Source organism: Nycticebus coucang, chromosome 22 (assembly GCF_027406575.1).
Source record: "Nycticebus coucang isolate mNycCou1 chromosome 22, mNycCou1.pri, whole genome shotgun sequence".
NCBI lineage: Eukaryota > Metazoa > Chordata > Mammalia > Primates > Lorisidae > Nycticebus > Nycticebus coucang.
In genome coordinates, this window is record NC_069801.1 from 21,339,857 (window position 1) to 21,351,966 (window position 12,110).

Here is a 12,110-nt window from a genome sequence, read left to right on the forward strand (position 1 = left end):
TGACTGGGTAGCTACATAGACTTTATCAAATGATTAAAAATGTTGGCATTTAAGTATTTATGTGTATACATAAAATAGTTACACGAGAATTTCAGGTCACCGTGGTACAAATGTTATACACAAAACCCTGGCAGCAAGCAAATGAAGCCAGGCTTGAAGCCATAGGTCTTCAAAAAACTGGATGTCCTGTAAGGGTCTCAGAAAAGGGCAGAAGAGGAAAGAGTTTAGGGGTTTGGCTTAACCCCACTGCTCAGATCTCTTCAACTCCAACAGAAGAGCCCTTTCAAGGGGCCTGTTTTCAGTGTATCCCCACTGTATACACACCTACTCCCTAAAATCTTGATGTGGCAAACATGCCCAAGAGCCCACTAGAATATGTCCTTATAAATATATTTATATTAGAGAAGACAAGGCACTTTGGGAACATTATGGCTTGCTCTCCTACATGTACATCATTCTAGACAGAATGTAAAAACTGGTTAGTTTCTCAAGTGAATTAACTGAATAAACTTAATACAACAAAATTGTTCCCTAGCCCTCACTGAGGCACTGTTAAAAGTGAACGTCACAGGAGGCACAGAATGAGGCACATCTCTGTGTAACACCTGGCCCCAGGGAGGCTGGCCCCCCATAGCTCAAAGCCTGATGCCCCCCAAGAAGCCTGACATCTCTCCTGAGCAAGCTCCCTGGCCTTGGAGCATCTCCTAACTCCCCAGGCCCAGGGGTCAGGTGAGGGGCTGCAGTGGAGGCAGTCCTAGAGCAGAGATGAGACACGGTGGGAATGCTTAAGCAGGGTCACCAAAGCCACAGAGACCTCAATCTGTCCAAGCTGGCGCTGCAGAGTCGAAGGATCGGCGCCACGGGAAGAGATTTCACATTAGCCCTGACAACACCGCTTCGGCTCTTTGGTGACATTGGCCAGGGTCATTTCTGAGGGCGCACCAGCTGCCACTGAAGGAGCTCAAGCTTGGGCTGGCTGCTCTGAGCCTTCAAGAGCTTGCTGAGCCTCACCACCTCCCTCCCCCAGCTGCTTTTTTTTGGAATGTACCCATCTCAGGACCAAGGCAAAGCCACAAGTCTTTAGATGCTGCAGACTGGAAGCTGGGCCCCTGGACCACGGGAATGGGGGCAGGTCCCCTGGGCTGGGCAAACCAGGAAGGGAGGAGGCTCCTTGGTTTCAAGCACTTAACAGTCCTTATGGGCCATTGTTCCTATACTCTTAGCCCCGGCCCAGTTTAAATAATCACTAAACTTTACATTCTACAATTACAGGATTCCAAAGACAATGATTACCTGCATTGGGTCCTTTATCATCCTAAAGGGTTCTGGGTTTAAAGAAGCAATTTTTTTTTTTTTTTTGGTGCATATATGCATAAGTAGAGCCCAGAGGGCCTCTCAGCTGACTGGGTCCCCCGCCCCCCCACCCCCCCAGCTGAGGAGGCTTCGCAAGGCCCGCTGCTACAAAGCACCGAGCTTGGCTGCATAGATTTTAATGAGAGCGTCAGGCAGAGCTGTGCTGTTGCTCTCCGGGACTTGCAGATCATTACCAAACCAGCTGTAGGATGAGAACACAGCACATTGAAACCCTAGGAGGTCACTGAGCTAATGATCTAATCCTACCTTCTGCAGGCAGTGCCCCTCCCCACCTCCTCCTGCCCCCAGCTCTTTCCACAGTGGACTTTGCCCATTCCACAAGACAGGGCAATACCACCCCCCTTCAAGGTCAAAGCAAAATGATAGTGAGTGGCTCTGGCTCCCTCTTTTCCGGAAAGGAGGTGGATGGGGGCAATTTAGTCAAAGCCATTAGGCCCAAACCCTGGCCTGGCCAGGCCCCAGGACTCTTATTTGGAATAACCGCTGCCCTCTGCCTGCCTCTCCAGCCACTGCTGGGCTGTAGCCCGGGCACCTTCAACAGCCATTTTAGGGTTCTGATGAAAGCACATATACTCCTACAGCTTCCAAAGTGCAGGATGGGAGACAAGGTTGGGGGCCTACATAGCCTGGTGTCTCAATATGGATCTAGGTGCCAAGCCCTGTGCCAAAGACACCTCATCTGCAGAGAGGGAAGAGGGCATGCTTGGGAGCAGCCACAGCAAGAAGACATTCTGGAACCTACAGTCCCCATGTCCTTAGTTCCAGGAAAGAAGGCAGAGGGGAAGCATTCAGCAAGGGCACAGAGGCAGTACCCATGATTATACACATTCTCCTGAAGCCGGAGAGGGGTTTACGAGGGCTTTGGCAATTACTATAACCATTTGCTGTGCTGAGTAGAGACAGATCCTGTTTCTCTTTGTTTCAGGGCTCTGAAAGCCAGAGAAGCCAGAAGAAGCCGATTTCAGCATAAGAGGCTACACAATAGTTAGGGCAGAAGAGAAGAAACCTCACTGTTGGCCAGAGCTGACCAGCTTTTTTCTGAATAGCACCTGTGTATTAGCACTGGGAAAAACGGGGGTGGGTGGGGAGGGACAGAAGGAACATCACAGTGTGCAGTGCAAGTGCCTGGAGTCCCTCTGCCTTTCAGCCTGCTTCACGGCTGCCGGGCCCCCCAGGCAGATACCTGCAAGGCTGCCAGCCTGAGGGACTGAAGTTTCCACAGTTGGCAGAACCTAAGCTTAAATTGAGGAAATAAAAGGGGGAGGAGTTGCAGAGGAATTGAAAACAGCACCTATCAAAGCTGCCCACCCCCTTCCTTCTATCACTACTTATGATCTCTCAGAAGAGCAGGTCCCAAGGCCATGTGGTTGGCTGGTGATAGGAAAGGGCAACAAAGAATTATGAGAGAGGCCAGGAGGGTCTGAGAAGCACTGACAGGGCTGGCACAGGCCCAAACCCTCCTACTGGGCCCCCACCTATAACGCAGTCTAGAATAGCACAAAGCCAAGACAGCGCTGCCCAGACTCCACAGGTGCCCATTATTTGGTCCCAGAAAGCACAGGTGACTTGGAATTGGGACCTTGGGCTCTATCACTGTCAACATCCAAACATGTGACCTTCAGTAAGTCACTTCTCAGCTCTAGGTCTCGGCATCATTAAGAGGGTAGAACCCAAGGAGTTCCACTGTCCTTCCAGTCCTGTGTTCCAAGTCTGTAAGCTTTGGTCCTAACAGCCAGCAGAGGCCCAGGGCTCTGTGTGTCAGGGGTTAATTTGGTCATGGATGTTAGAGGTTAAAATAGCTGTGCTGCTTGAAGGCACCTAGGGGTGAGGGAGGGGCATTTAGAGGACACCTGAACACCATACTCACCATGGGGGGCTTGAGAGGGAGGCACCAACTCAGCCTTCAGAAAGTCATCATGTCTGGGCAGAGGGGCAGAGACATTTTTTAGAGGCTTTTTGCCTCCTGGAATAAAGGGCATCCCAGGCATGGAGATCACTTAGCAAAAGGCAGTTCCATTCGGCTGATCAGGGCCTCCAGCCTACTCTGCCTTCTCAATGCAAAGGAAAGGGCCAGCTGTGTCCATGTCTCACTGCTTTAGGACCAGGAGATAGCTGACATTATTTGAAGTGGCTGAGGGCAAGGATCTTGGAAGAAGACCACAGCTGAATATAGCTCCTAGGGGAAGGCAACATCTCCAACTGAAACTCAACCAAAGGGATTTGCTTTGAGGTTTTTCCTTCCTTTCAACACCCAACAGTCACTTGAAGGAAAGAAGGAATATCCCGTTAACTGTGGAGCCCTGCAGGGCCTGACAACGGGGAGAGGAAATACATGTAGATTTGGAGGAAGCACTTGGATATATCTTTGGTTGCTTCAGGGAAGGATTTGGCCCCTTGAACTTCTTTTTTTCCTGCCTTTTCTCCCCCCATGGGACTACTGGGTTAGGCATCAAAGAAGGAAAAGAAAAAGGTGGGCAGGAGACAGAAAGAGTTAATCCGACCAGTCATCCTCATCAAACTCAGAGGAGTCATCTTCTGAGTCACTGTACTCAACAGCAATGCGACGTGACAAGATGGTGGCCACATCATTGCCCACGACATCCCGCTTCTCTTGCTCCTGCTGTTCCTCAACCCTGCGCAGCTGAAAGCCTGGTGGCAGAAGGAGAAAAGGGTGAGGAAGGCATACCCTCAACCTCAGATTCCATTCAGGACTAGGTAAGGGGGTGTGACCACTGATGGGTGCTACAGGTGTGCACGAAAGGAAGCCTGCCATCCTCCCTAGTGTACATGCTCTCAGGCTGGGGAGGATGTACTTTGAGTGAGGATCGGCCACCACACCCCATCTGGCAGCTCCTCAGTCTGCCCAATTCCGTCGATTATAATGGGGCTCAGCTGCCCTAGATTTTCTCCTCTAAACTAGAAGTTCCTTGAAGATTACAAACAACAAACCACTATAACCCTCTGGGATCAGACCTGGCCTGAGAGAGAATAAATGTTCCAGAAGAATGAGATCAGGGAGAGGGGGAGAGAAAGGAAAAGGGAGAAAGCAGAGGGAAGGAGGATGTGAACAGCAGAACACTGGAGAAGGTCAGGGGGTGGCTAAGTCCAGCTGAACAAAGACCCATTGGGACAGTAATTCTTGTTTTTTTTTGTTTTTTTTGTGAGGAACAAACCCTTTTGAGAACCTGATGAAAAATAGGACTCTTTCTCCAAGAAAAGAAATGCATGCAAACATACCTAAAACATACATTTCCAAGGAGTTCAAAGTTCCCAAGTTAAGAATCCTTTACTTTAAACCAAGGTGGAAGGAAATCTAAATCTCCATCTTTAAAATGAAACCTTTTTTCAGGCTGCTCTGAGGCCTGAGGTCCCACTCTCTTCCTACCCAAGAAACTCACTCCCTGGGAAGGGCACAGACCTCCCTTCAATCAGCCCAGCTTCAGAAAGATAATGGTCCCAGACCCACCACTGGGACTTACCTTGACGGATGGCTGAAAGCAGGTCACTACGGGCATCGCTCACAGCAGGCAAGGAGGACTTAGGCTTGGTGACATCAGAAAGTGGTGGTGGTATGGCAGGCTGGCCCTCCAAACCACCGAAAGGGGGAGGAAGGGGTCCTGGGGGGGGAGGAGGAGGAGGAGGGGGAGGAGCTCCTCCTGTTGGTTGGGACAAGGGAGGTGGTGGCAGAGTCGGATAGTCAGCTGCTGGTGGTGGGGGAGGAGGGGGAGGGGCAGCAAAATCAGGGTGAGGTGGGAAAGATGGGGGTGAAGGTGGTGGAGGGGTCCCTAGAGACCCAAATCCTACAGGTGGTGGTGGAGGTGGGACACCCATCATCGGAGGTGGAGGCGGTGGGGCAGGTGGTGGAGCAAACCCAGGTTTGGGGCCTGGTGGAGAGCCCAGAGGAGGTGCTGGTGGGGGGTGGCTTGGGCTGACTACACTGGATCTCTTGGGTCCAGCCAAGCCAGATCCTCTTTGGTTGTCTGCTGGGTAGCTAAAAGGGCAAAGATAGAAGACCCACCATCATTCTCAGGATGCAAATACTCATTTACAGTTAGGTTTATCTATAAGCCTAGGTCTGTCTTGGTTGACCATACCACTTACTTTGGCTCACACAAAGAAGAAAAACCTGGGTATTATCAGAACAGCAATGAAACAAGCAGACTAAAGTAATGAGCTTTCTACCAGCAGCGAGCATAATCAGACATTAAGGAAAACTACTTGGAAAGAAAAGGACTTAGAATTCCTCTACCATGTAAGGGCTGGCTAAGACATCTCTTAGGTCTCCTCTAAACCAGCAGTTTGCAACCTCTGGGTCGCGACCCACAGGAACTGTATGAAGGAGCTGCAGCATTAGAAAGGTTGAGAACCACTGCTAAACTTTCAGCTATCCAGGGGAAGGCACCCTCATGAACCCTCTTCTAAGAGGAATGGTCCAGGGACAGTTGTCAGTTTAATCCCGGAGCCAGGACAAGAATGCAGGCAAGAAGGAACTGGAATAAAGATTCAAACCCCACCCACCCACTGGGCTTTGTTTCTCAGGCTATTAACATTCAACAGATCTGGTAAGGGCAGGAAACCCAAGCCAAACTGACCAGACCTGAGTGGGATACAGATTTAGGTGAACGCATCTTCAGTGCTCACAAGGGGAAAACATGGGAAAGAACGGATATCAATCTGGGGGTCCACAGAGAAGGGAAGGAAATGTGCCATCAGACTCCTGACCCAGGATTGAGAGGATTAAGGCTATACCTCTCTTGGGATCAGATTTGCTTGGCTATAGCTGCAAGATCTCAGGTCATGAGTGAGGCTAAAGGTTTTCTTTGTCTACCTTTGTATCTGTCTTGAACTAATAGCTATTCCTTAGAAAAGCATCCATCTTGGAATTTTCCAGACCCTCAAGCCTTAGCTGCATTTGACAGGGCAACCAGTGGGAAGTGAATGGGGAGGCAGAGGAGATTTGGGATTAGTGGTTTCAAGGGCCAAGAATGAGGGTAAAGGTAGGACAACATTGCTTTAGGTCTCCATTTGAGGGTCCTCCACGTTTAGCCTCTAGTTAGACAGTGTCCAAGGAGAAAAGGACCTATCAAAGTTCTCATTTGTCCGGCATCAGAAAGGACAAAAGTAACTGTAACTGTGAGAAAACAGTGCAATCTGAACAATCCCCAGACTTTTTTTCAACCATTACTGGATAACTCTTTCTCTGTACACATTTGCCAAGGACACTGACAAATATCAAAAGCGACAGATTTGAAGTTTCACCTCCCTTTTCCCTTTGTTTCATTCTTTTTGGAAATTCGACAGCAGTGAAATGAACCAGAAGCAACAAGAGAAGAAGGTGACTATCTGCCAGGCTCCTAAATAACTGGTTAAGGTGTCTGCTAATTACATCATGATCAGCAGGTTCTTCTCCATTTCATGCTAAGTTAAAGCTAAGTAAAACAATAAGAGAGAAGCTGGGAACTTCTGCCTGTTCAGGTTTAGGCAGAATAGTGAGTAGTTGAGATACAGGTTCTGGAGTCCAAACGACCAATCATTACTCTGACTTTTACTGGGTTTGTGACTTTAGGTAACCTCACTGACCCCTCTGTGCCTCACAATTCCTTCATCAATAGCACTGAAATTATAACAGTACCTCTCTGAAGAGAACTCTTGGGGTTAAGTAACACACGGTGTTTAGCATAATGCCTTGCAAACACTTGGTAAATATTAATTATTTCCATTATGTAGACAGACCTGCCTGAAGTTATTTTAGTGGTCCTGACCAAGATTTTGAGTTCCTAAATTGTTCTTGAGTGTGTAACTACCAAAAGTGGATGGAAGAGGTACCACCATTTACCTGAATTCTGCTGGTGGGGGAGGCAAGTTGTCCTCAGAGAAGGAGGGAGAAGGTGAAGAAGCAGAGTCTGACTGTGGTGGTGGTGGATAGCTGCTTGCATCTACATTTTCAACGGAGCCAATGCTGCCATTCTGGTACACCAATGTGGGTGGATACCTGACAACGAACCCAATGCCAAAAGCTATCATTTCAAGAGCCTTAGTGGCAATAACTTTTCTCCTTACAAAAAACCATAAAGAATACAAAACTATTAGGAAGAAATAAATTCACCAAATATTTTGTTGTACTGAAAGTTTATTTTAGGATCAAATATTCTATTGTCAAATATCTCCTAGATATTTCTGCTAAATTGTTTATAGTTTATAGGGATTCAGTCCAGATTATCAAAACCATGCTATTTCTTCCCAGTGTTGATCTTGTCAAATTCAGCAGTTCTTTTAAATACTCTCCCAAATGTGAAGTGCAGCTATACCTGAATCCCAAAGTCTGTCCTGTGGCAAAAGATGAAGCCAACCCCACAGGCCAGTGAGCTGCAAACACGTGACTGGCACACAGCCTGATTGTGAGGTTGGCAAGCCTCTGGAGTGCTCAAAGGCCATGGAGGCATTTGATTGCAAAATCAAGCCAAGGATGAATGTGGGCAGTTGTGTGGTAGTAAACGGGACCTCTCTGCCAGTTCTCTTATCAAACAAAATGAGCTGACAAAGTAGGGCACTAGGGTTGCCTCATGGAAACTTATCCCCAGAGCACTGGACCTTGGGTGAATTTGTCCTAGGTGAACAGTAACAAAACTTAAAACAAGCACAAATACACCAAGCATCAGCTAGCAAAAATGCGGTCTGGTCTGCTACACCTCCCCCTTCTTTCTATCATTGTTTGGTTCTGAAAAACTTATCTAAAACACAGCCCAGGGAGAACAAAGCTGGAGGAACTAACTAAATCAAAAGATGCTCTTATGTGGAAAATCCTCAAGGCCTGGAGCCCTGTAGGCTTGGCATACCTCTTTATAAGTTCATTAATAAGCATGTCCAGATAGACTAGCCATGCAGCCTAGCAAACCTCTTGGACAGCAGGAAAATGGGAGGCAAATCCTCATCTTCACCACATCCACTCCATAAAAAGAACACACATGATAGCTGGCACTGTGAACATGAAAGCTTCTAGCTGTCCCAGGTCAGAGTGCCATGGCATTAGCCTAGCTCACAGCAACCTCAAACTCCTAGGTTCAAGCAATCCTCCTGCCTCAAGCTCCTGAGTAGCTGAGCAGGCACTCCTATAGGTGTCTGTCACAACACTGGGCTCATTTTTCAATTTTTAGTAGAGATGGGGCCTGGCTCTTGCTCAGGCTGGTCTCAAACTCCTGAGCTCAAGGGATTTCCCCCCAACCTGGCCTCCCAGAGTGCTAGGATTAGAGGTGTGAGCCACCACACTGGGCCAAGCTTCTAGCCTTAGTCACTGAACCTATGACAAGTACCTGTCTGAACAGATGGGAACATGGAACAAAATGCCCCCCTTTACTGGGAGGTGAAGGTAAGGAAGGTACCCTCAGGGCTGATTTCCCAGTAGATGGAAAGGTTCATTTTTACTTTCACTATTTCCATCATTTTTTAAAACAAATCTCTTAATCCACAAAGAAGTAGTGTCAGAAGTGTCAAGATTTTTAAAAGTCAAGATTTTCATGGTAGAGTTATTCCTAAAAGCAAGAACAACTCAACTCTTTTATCATTCCTAGACACCCGGCATGCATTGGCATGGTTCTCTCTGACAGCCAGGATGGGGTGTATTTAGAGGAAAAATCAGGATGACATTCATGCCAAGCAGTCATGGTGATTTGGCTTTGAATGTCACATAGGTCAGACACTAGGATAAGAATCAAACCAAGCTTTAAAACCATTTTTTCCCATGTAAACCTTCAGTGTGATTTGGTACTGGGAAATGGGGTCAGAATGACATCTCTTATTTCTCTAAAGAGATATATAGCCTCAATACTGGACGAGCAACCTTTCCCACACTATCTCTGAGGTCTGCATTCAGTTCCTTGGCCTTCTTCTCTCCCAAGACTGACAAAGGCTGGCTGAAAAGTTGCTTTGTTGATGTGAACAACTTCCCTGCCCATCCCTCTCCACTTCCGTGGAATGCTCACCTCTTAGGCACAACCTTCAAATCAATGTTCCAAAGGCAAAGGGTTCCTAAGACCACTTTTTTTTCCCCTTTCTAGTCTTTCCTCTGAGGGCTTTAAGCATACAGGTGTCTGGCAGAGTGAGAGCACCAGTAGCCATGGGTTTTCTTTTCCACACTACTTTAGATACCTCATTTAAATTGCTGAGTCTCTTTATCTATTCAGCAAATTTTAATCACCAGATGGATACATAAAACTTTTTTTGTTTTGTTTTGAGACAGAGTCTCATTTTGTCACCCCTGGTAGAGGGCCATGGCATTACAACTCACAGAAATCTCACACTCCTGGTCTTGAGCGACAATTCTCTTGCCTCAGCCTCCCCAATAGCTGGGACTATAGGCGCCCACCACAACACCTGGCTACCTTTAGAGGTGGAGTCTCGCTCTAGCTCAGGTTGGTCTCAAACTCCTGAGCTCAGGAGATTAACCTGCTTCAGCCTCCCAGAGTGGTGCGATTACAGGCGTGGATAGATAGACAGAGTCTCACTATGTTGTCCTCAGTAGAGTGCCGTGGCATCACAGCTCACAGCAACCTCAAACTCTCGGGCTTAAGCGATTCTCTTGCCTCAGCCTCCTGAGTAGCTGGGACTACAGGTGCCTACCACAATGCCTGGCTATTTTTTGTTGCAGTTGTCATTGTTGTTTAGCTGGTCCAGGCCAGGTTTAAACTTGCCACCCTCAGTGTATGTGGCTAGTGCTGTAACCACTGTGCTACAGGTGCCGAGCCAGACAGATACACTTTAAAGTAACTGATTAATACTGGTATTGATCTAAGCTACACAGCCAGACTTCAGGGCGTGTGAAAGGTATCATGTCAGAGTGGTCAGACAGTTGTCTCCCAGCCCCTTCAAAGAATGCTACCAATAGAGGCGGCACCTGTGGCTCAGTTGGTAAGGCGCCGGCCCCATATACCGAGGGTGGCGGGTTCAAGCCCGGCCCCAGCCAAACTGCAACCAAAAAATAGCCGGGCACTGTGGTGGGCACCTGTAGTCCCAGCTACTCGGGAGGCTGAGGCAAGAGAATCGCTTAAGCCCAGGAGTTGGAGGTTGCTGTGAGCTGTGTGAGGCCACGGCACTCTACCGAGGGCCATAAAGTGAGACTCTGTCTCTACAAAAAAAAAAAAAAAAGAATGCTACCAATAGAACAAAAGCATCACCTACCCAGAAGGCCCCAGCTTTTCTTTGGACTCCACAAATTCTTGTCCCATCTTCATTTTCTCCCACTCCTCCTTACGGGTCTTGATTTTACGTGGGTTTATGTTCCCTCGATTTGGATTATCTTTCTTTTCTTTCTATAATGAAAAGGAACAGAAAAATGTTTGTAAAACATTTTCCAAAGTTCATTGAAATTCTACCCATCTTCACAGATGTAAATCCAAGAGATAATTTGCCTAGACAACATATGATAACTATAGAACTTACAGAATTACCAGGTTTGAAGTGTCCAAGAGGCCATCTAATCCAAACTGGCCCCTGGACGAAACATTTGCTCAATCCCAAACTCAAACACCTCCAGTAAGGGAAACCTACAACATCTTTGGGGTAACTTAGTCTTGTTTTCCCCCCACCCCGTTTGAGTTCAGGTTCAGGGAACATTCATGTTTTTGAACAATTCTAATTGTTAGAAAGTTAGTAAGTAGCTATTTTTTAATTGCTCTGCCACAAAAGGTGGTGAAGAAAGATGAGAAATAATGACAGCTGCAAATACCCAACACAGATGTAAGGAACAGTTAATAAAATAAATAAAACAAAACAGAAACCAACTAAGAATTTTTCAGCCTGTGCAAGTGCAATAGCCCCTGGCACTCTCATGGGCTCCTGGTAGCCATGCTAATGGGATTGTGAGGTTGCAACTGGTGGGTCTCACACATACCACTAGGAGAATCTCCAAAAACTATGCATATCCCCCACTCTAGCCCTACCCCACCAGACAGTTTTAAACTATTCCTGTTGTGAATCAGGTACTATAGAACCTTGTGCTGATCTCTAAGAAATGAGCTGCAAAACTGGCGGGAAAGATACTAGCCTAGCTTGAGTATCCAGCAGAGTCAGGTGCAAACTGCAAGAGAAATAAATGGTGAATAGGAAAGTCAATTTCTAAAACTCAGCCTGAATATACTCAATTGTTAATAGTGTTGGGGGGAACAAACACATTTTTGGTGTGATTTATACTTTTATCTTTGTTGTGCTTGGTGTGGACACATTTTTTAAAGAGTTTCACCTGGCATCCAAGCAAGCAGCCACTCGAAATGATTACTTCACATAAGACTGGCTTCCTTTTTATCCCCCCTCCACAACCGTGCCTACTGATGTGTAGAACAGAGGCCCTTTTCCCCTCACCCTATGCTTTCTCTTCTCTTTCATGATATCCTTGGTGTCCTGCAGCATCTTCTCCTTCCAAAGATCAAAGAAGTATGAAGGGTTTGTGTAGAATTTGAGTGCCTCTTTTCCATCGTCCCTGGGATAGAAATGAAGACAAGTAGCTGTCAGTAGACAGATGAGCTCCCAACCAAATCCAATATTCCAAACACCTACCAGTTAACAGTTTTTACACCCAGGAATCAAGAAGTCATTTGAATCGATTGCGTATTTCCTCCTCTCACAGACCAGCATTTCAATGCCCCTGAATGGCACCTCTCTAATTATCTGGCTTTTTAAGAACCTTAGCCTTACTTTTAATTCTTAGTAGAGGAATTTCCATGGTCAGGGCAAGAACAGGCTAT

General features: G+C 47.0%; 1 protein-coding gene across 5 annotated transcripts in view; it reads right to left on the bottom strand.

Moving 5' to 3' along the window:
- Positions 1-12,110, bottom strand: part of WASF2 (WASP family member 2) — a 112,977-nt gene continuing 100,867 nt past the window's right edge. For all 5 annotated transcript variants that reach the window (XM_053575874.1, XM_053575869.1, XM_053575872.1 and 2 more), the window contains exons 5-9: positions 11,728-11,845; positions 10,549-10,679; positions 7,211-7,366; positions 4,854-5,365; positions 1-4,023 (exon numbers count right to left, since the gene is read on the bottom strand). In XM_053575874.1, coding sequence (XP_053431849.1) covers positions 3,866-4,023; positions 4,854-5,365; positions 7,211-7,366; positions 10,549-10,679; positions 11,728-11,845 — 1,075 coding nt within the window. In that variant the 3' untranslated portion in view covers positions 1-3,865. The remainder of the gene's footprint in view (positions 4,024-4,853; positions 5,366-7,210; positions 7,367-10,548; positions 10,680-11,727; positions 11,846-12,110) is intronic.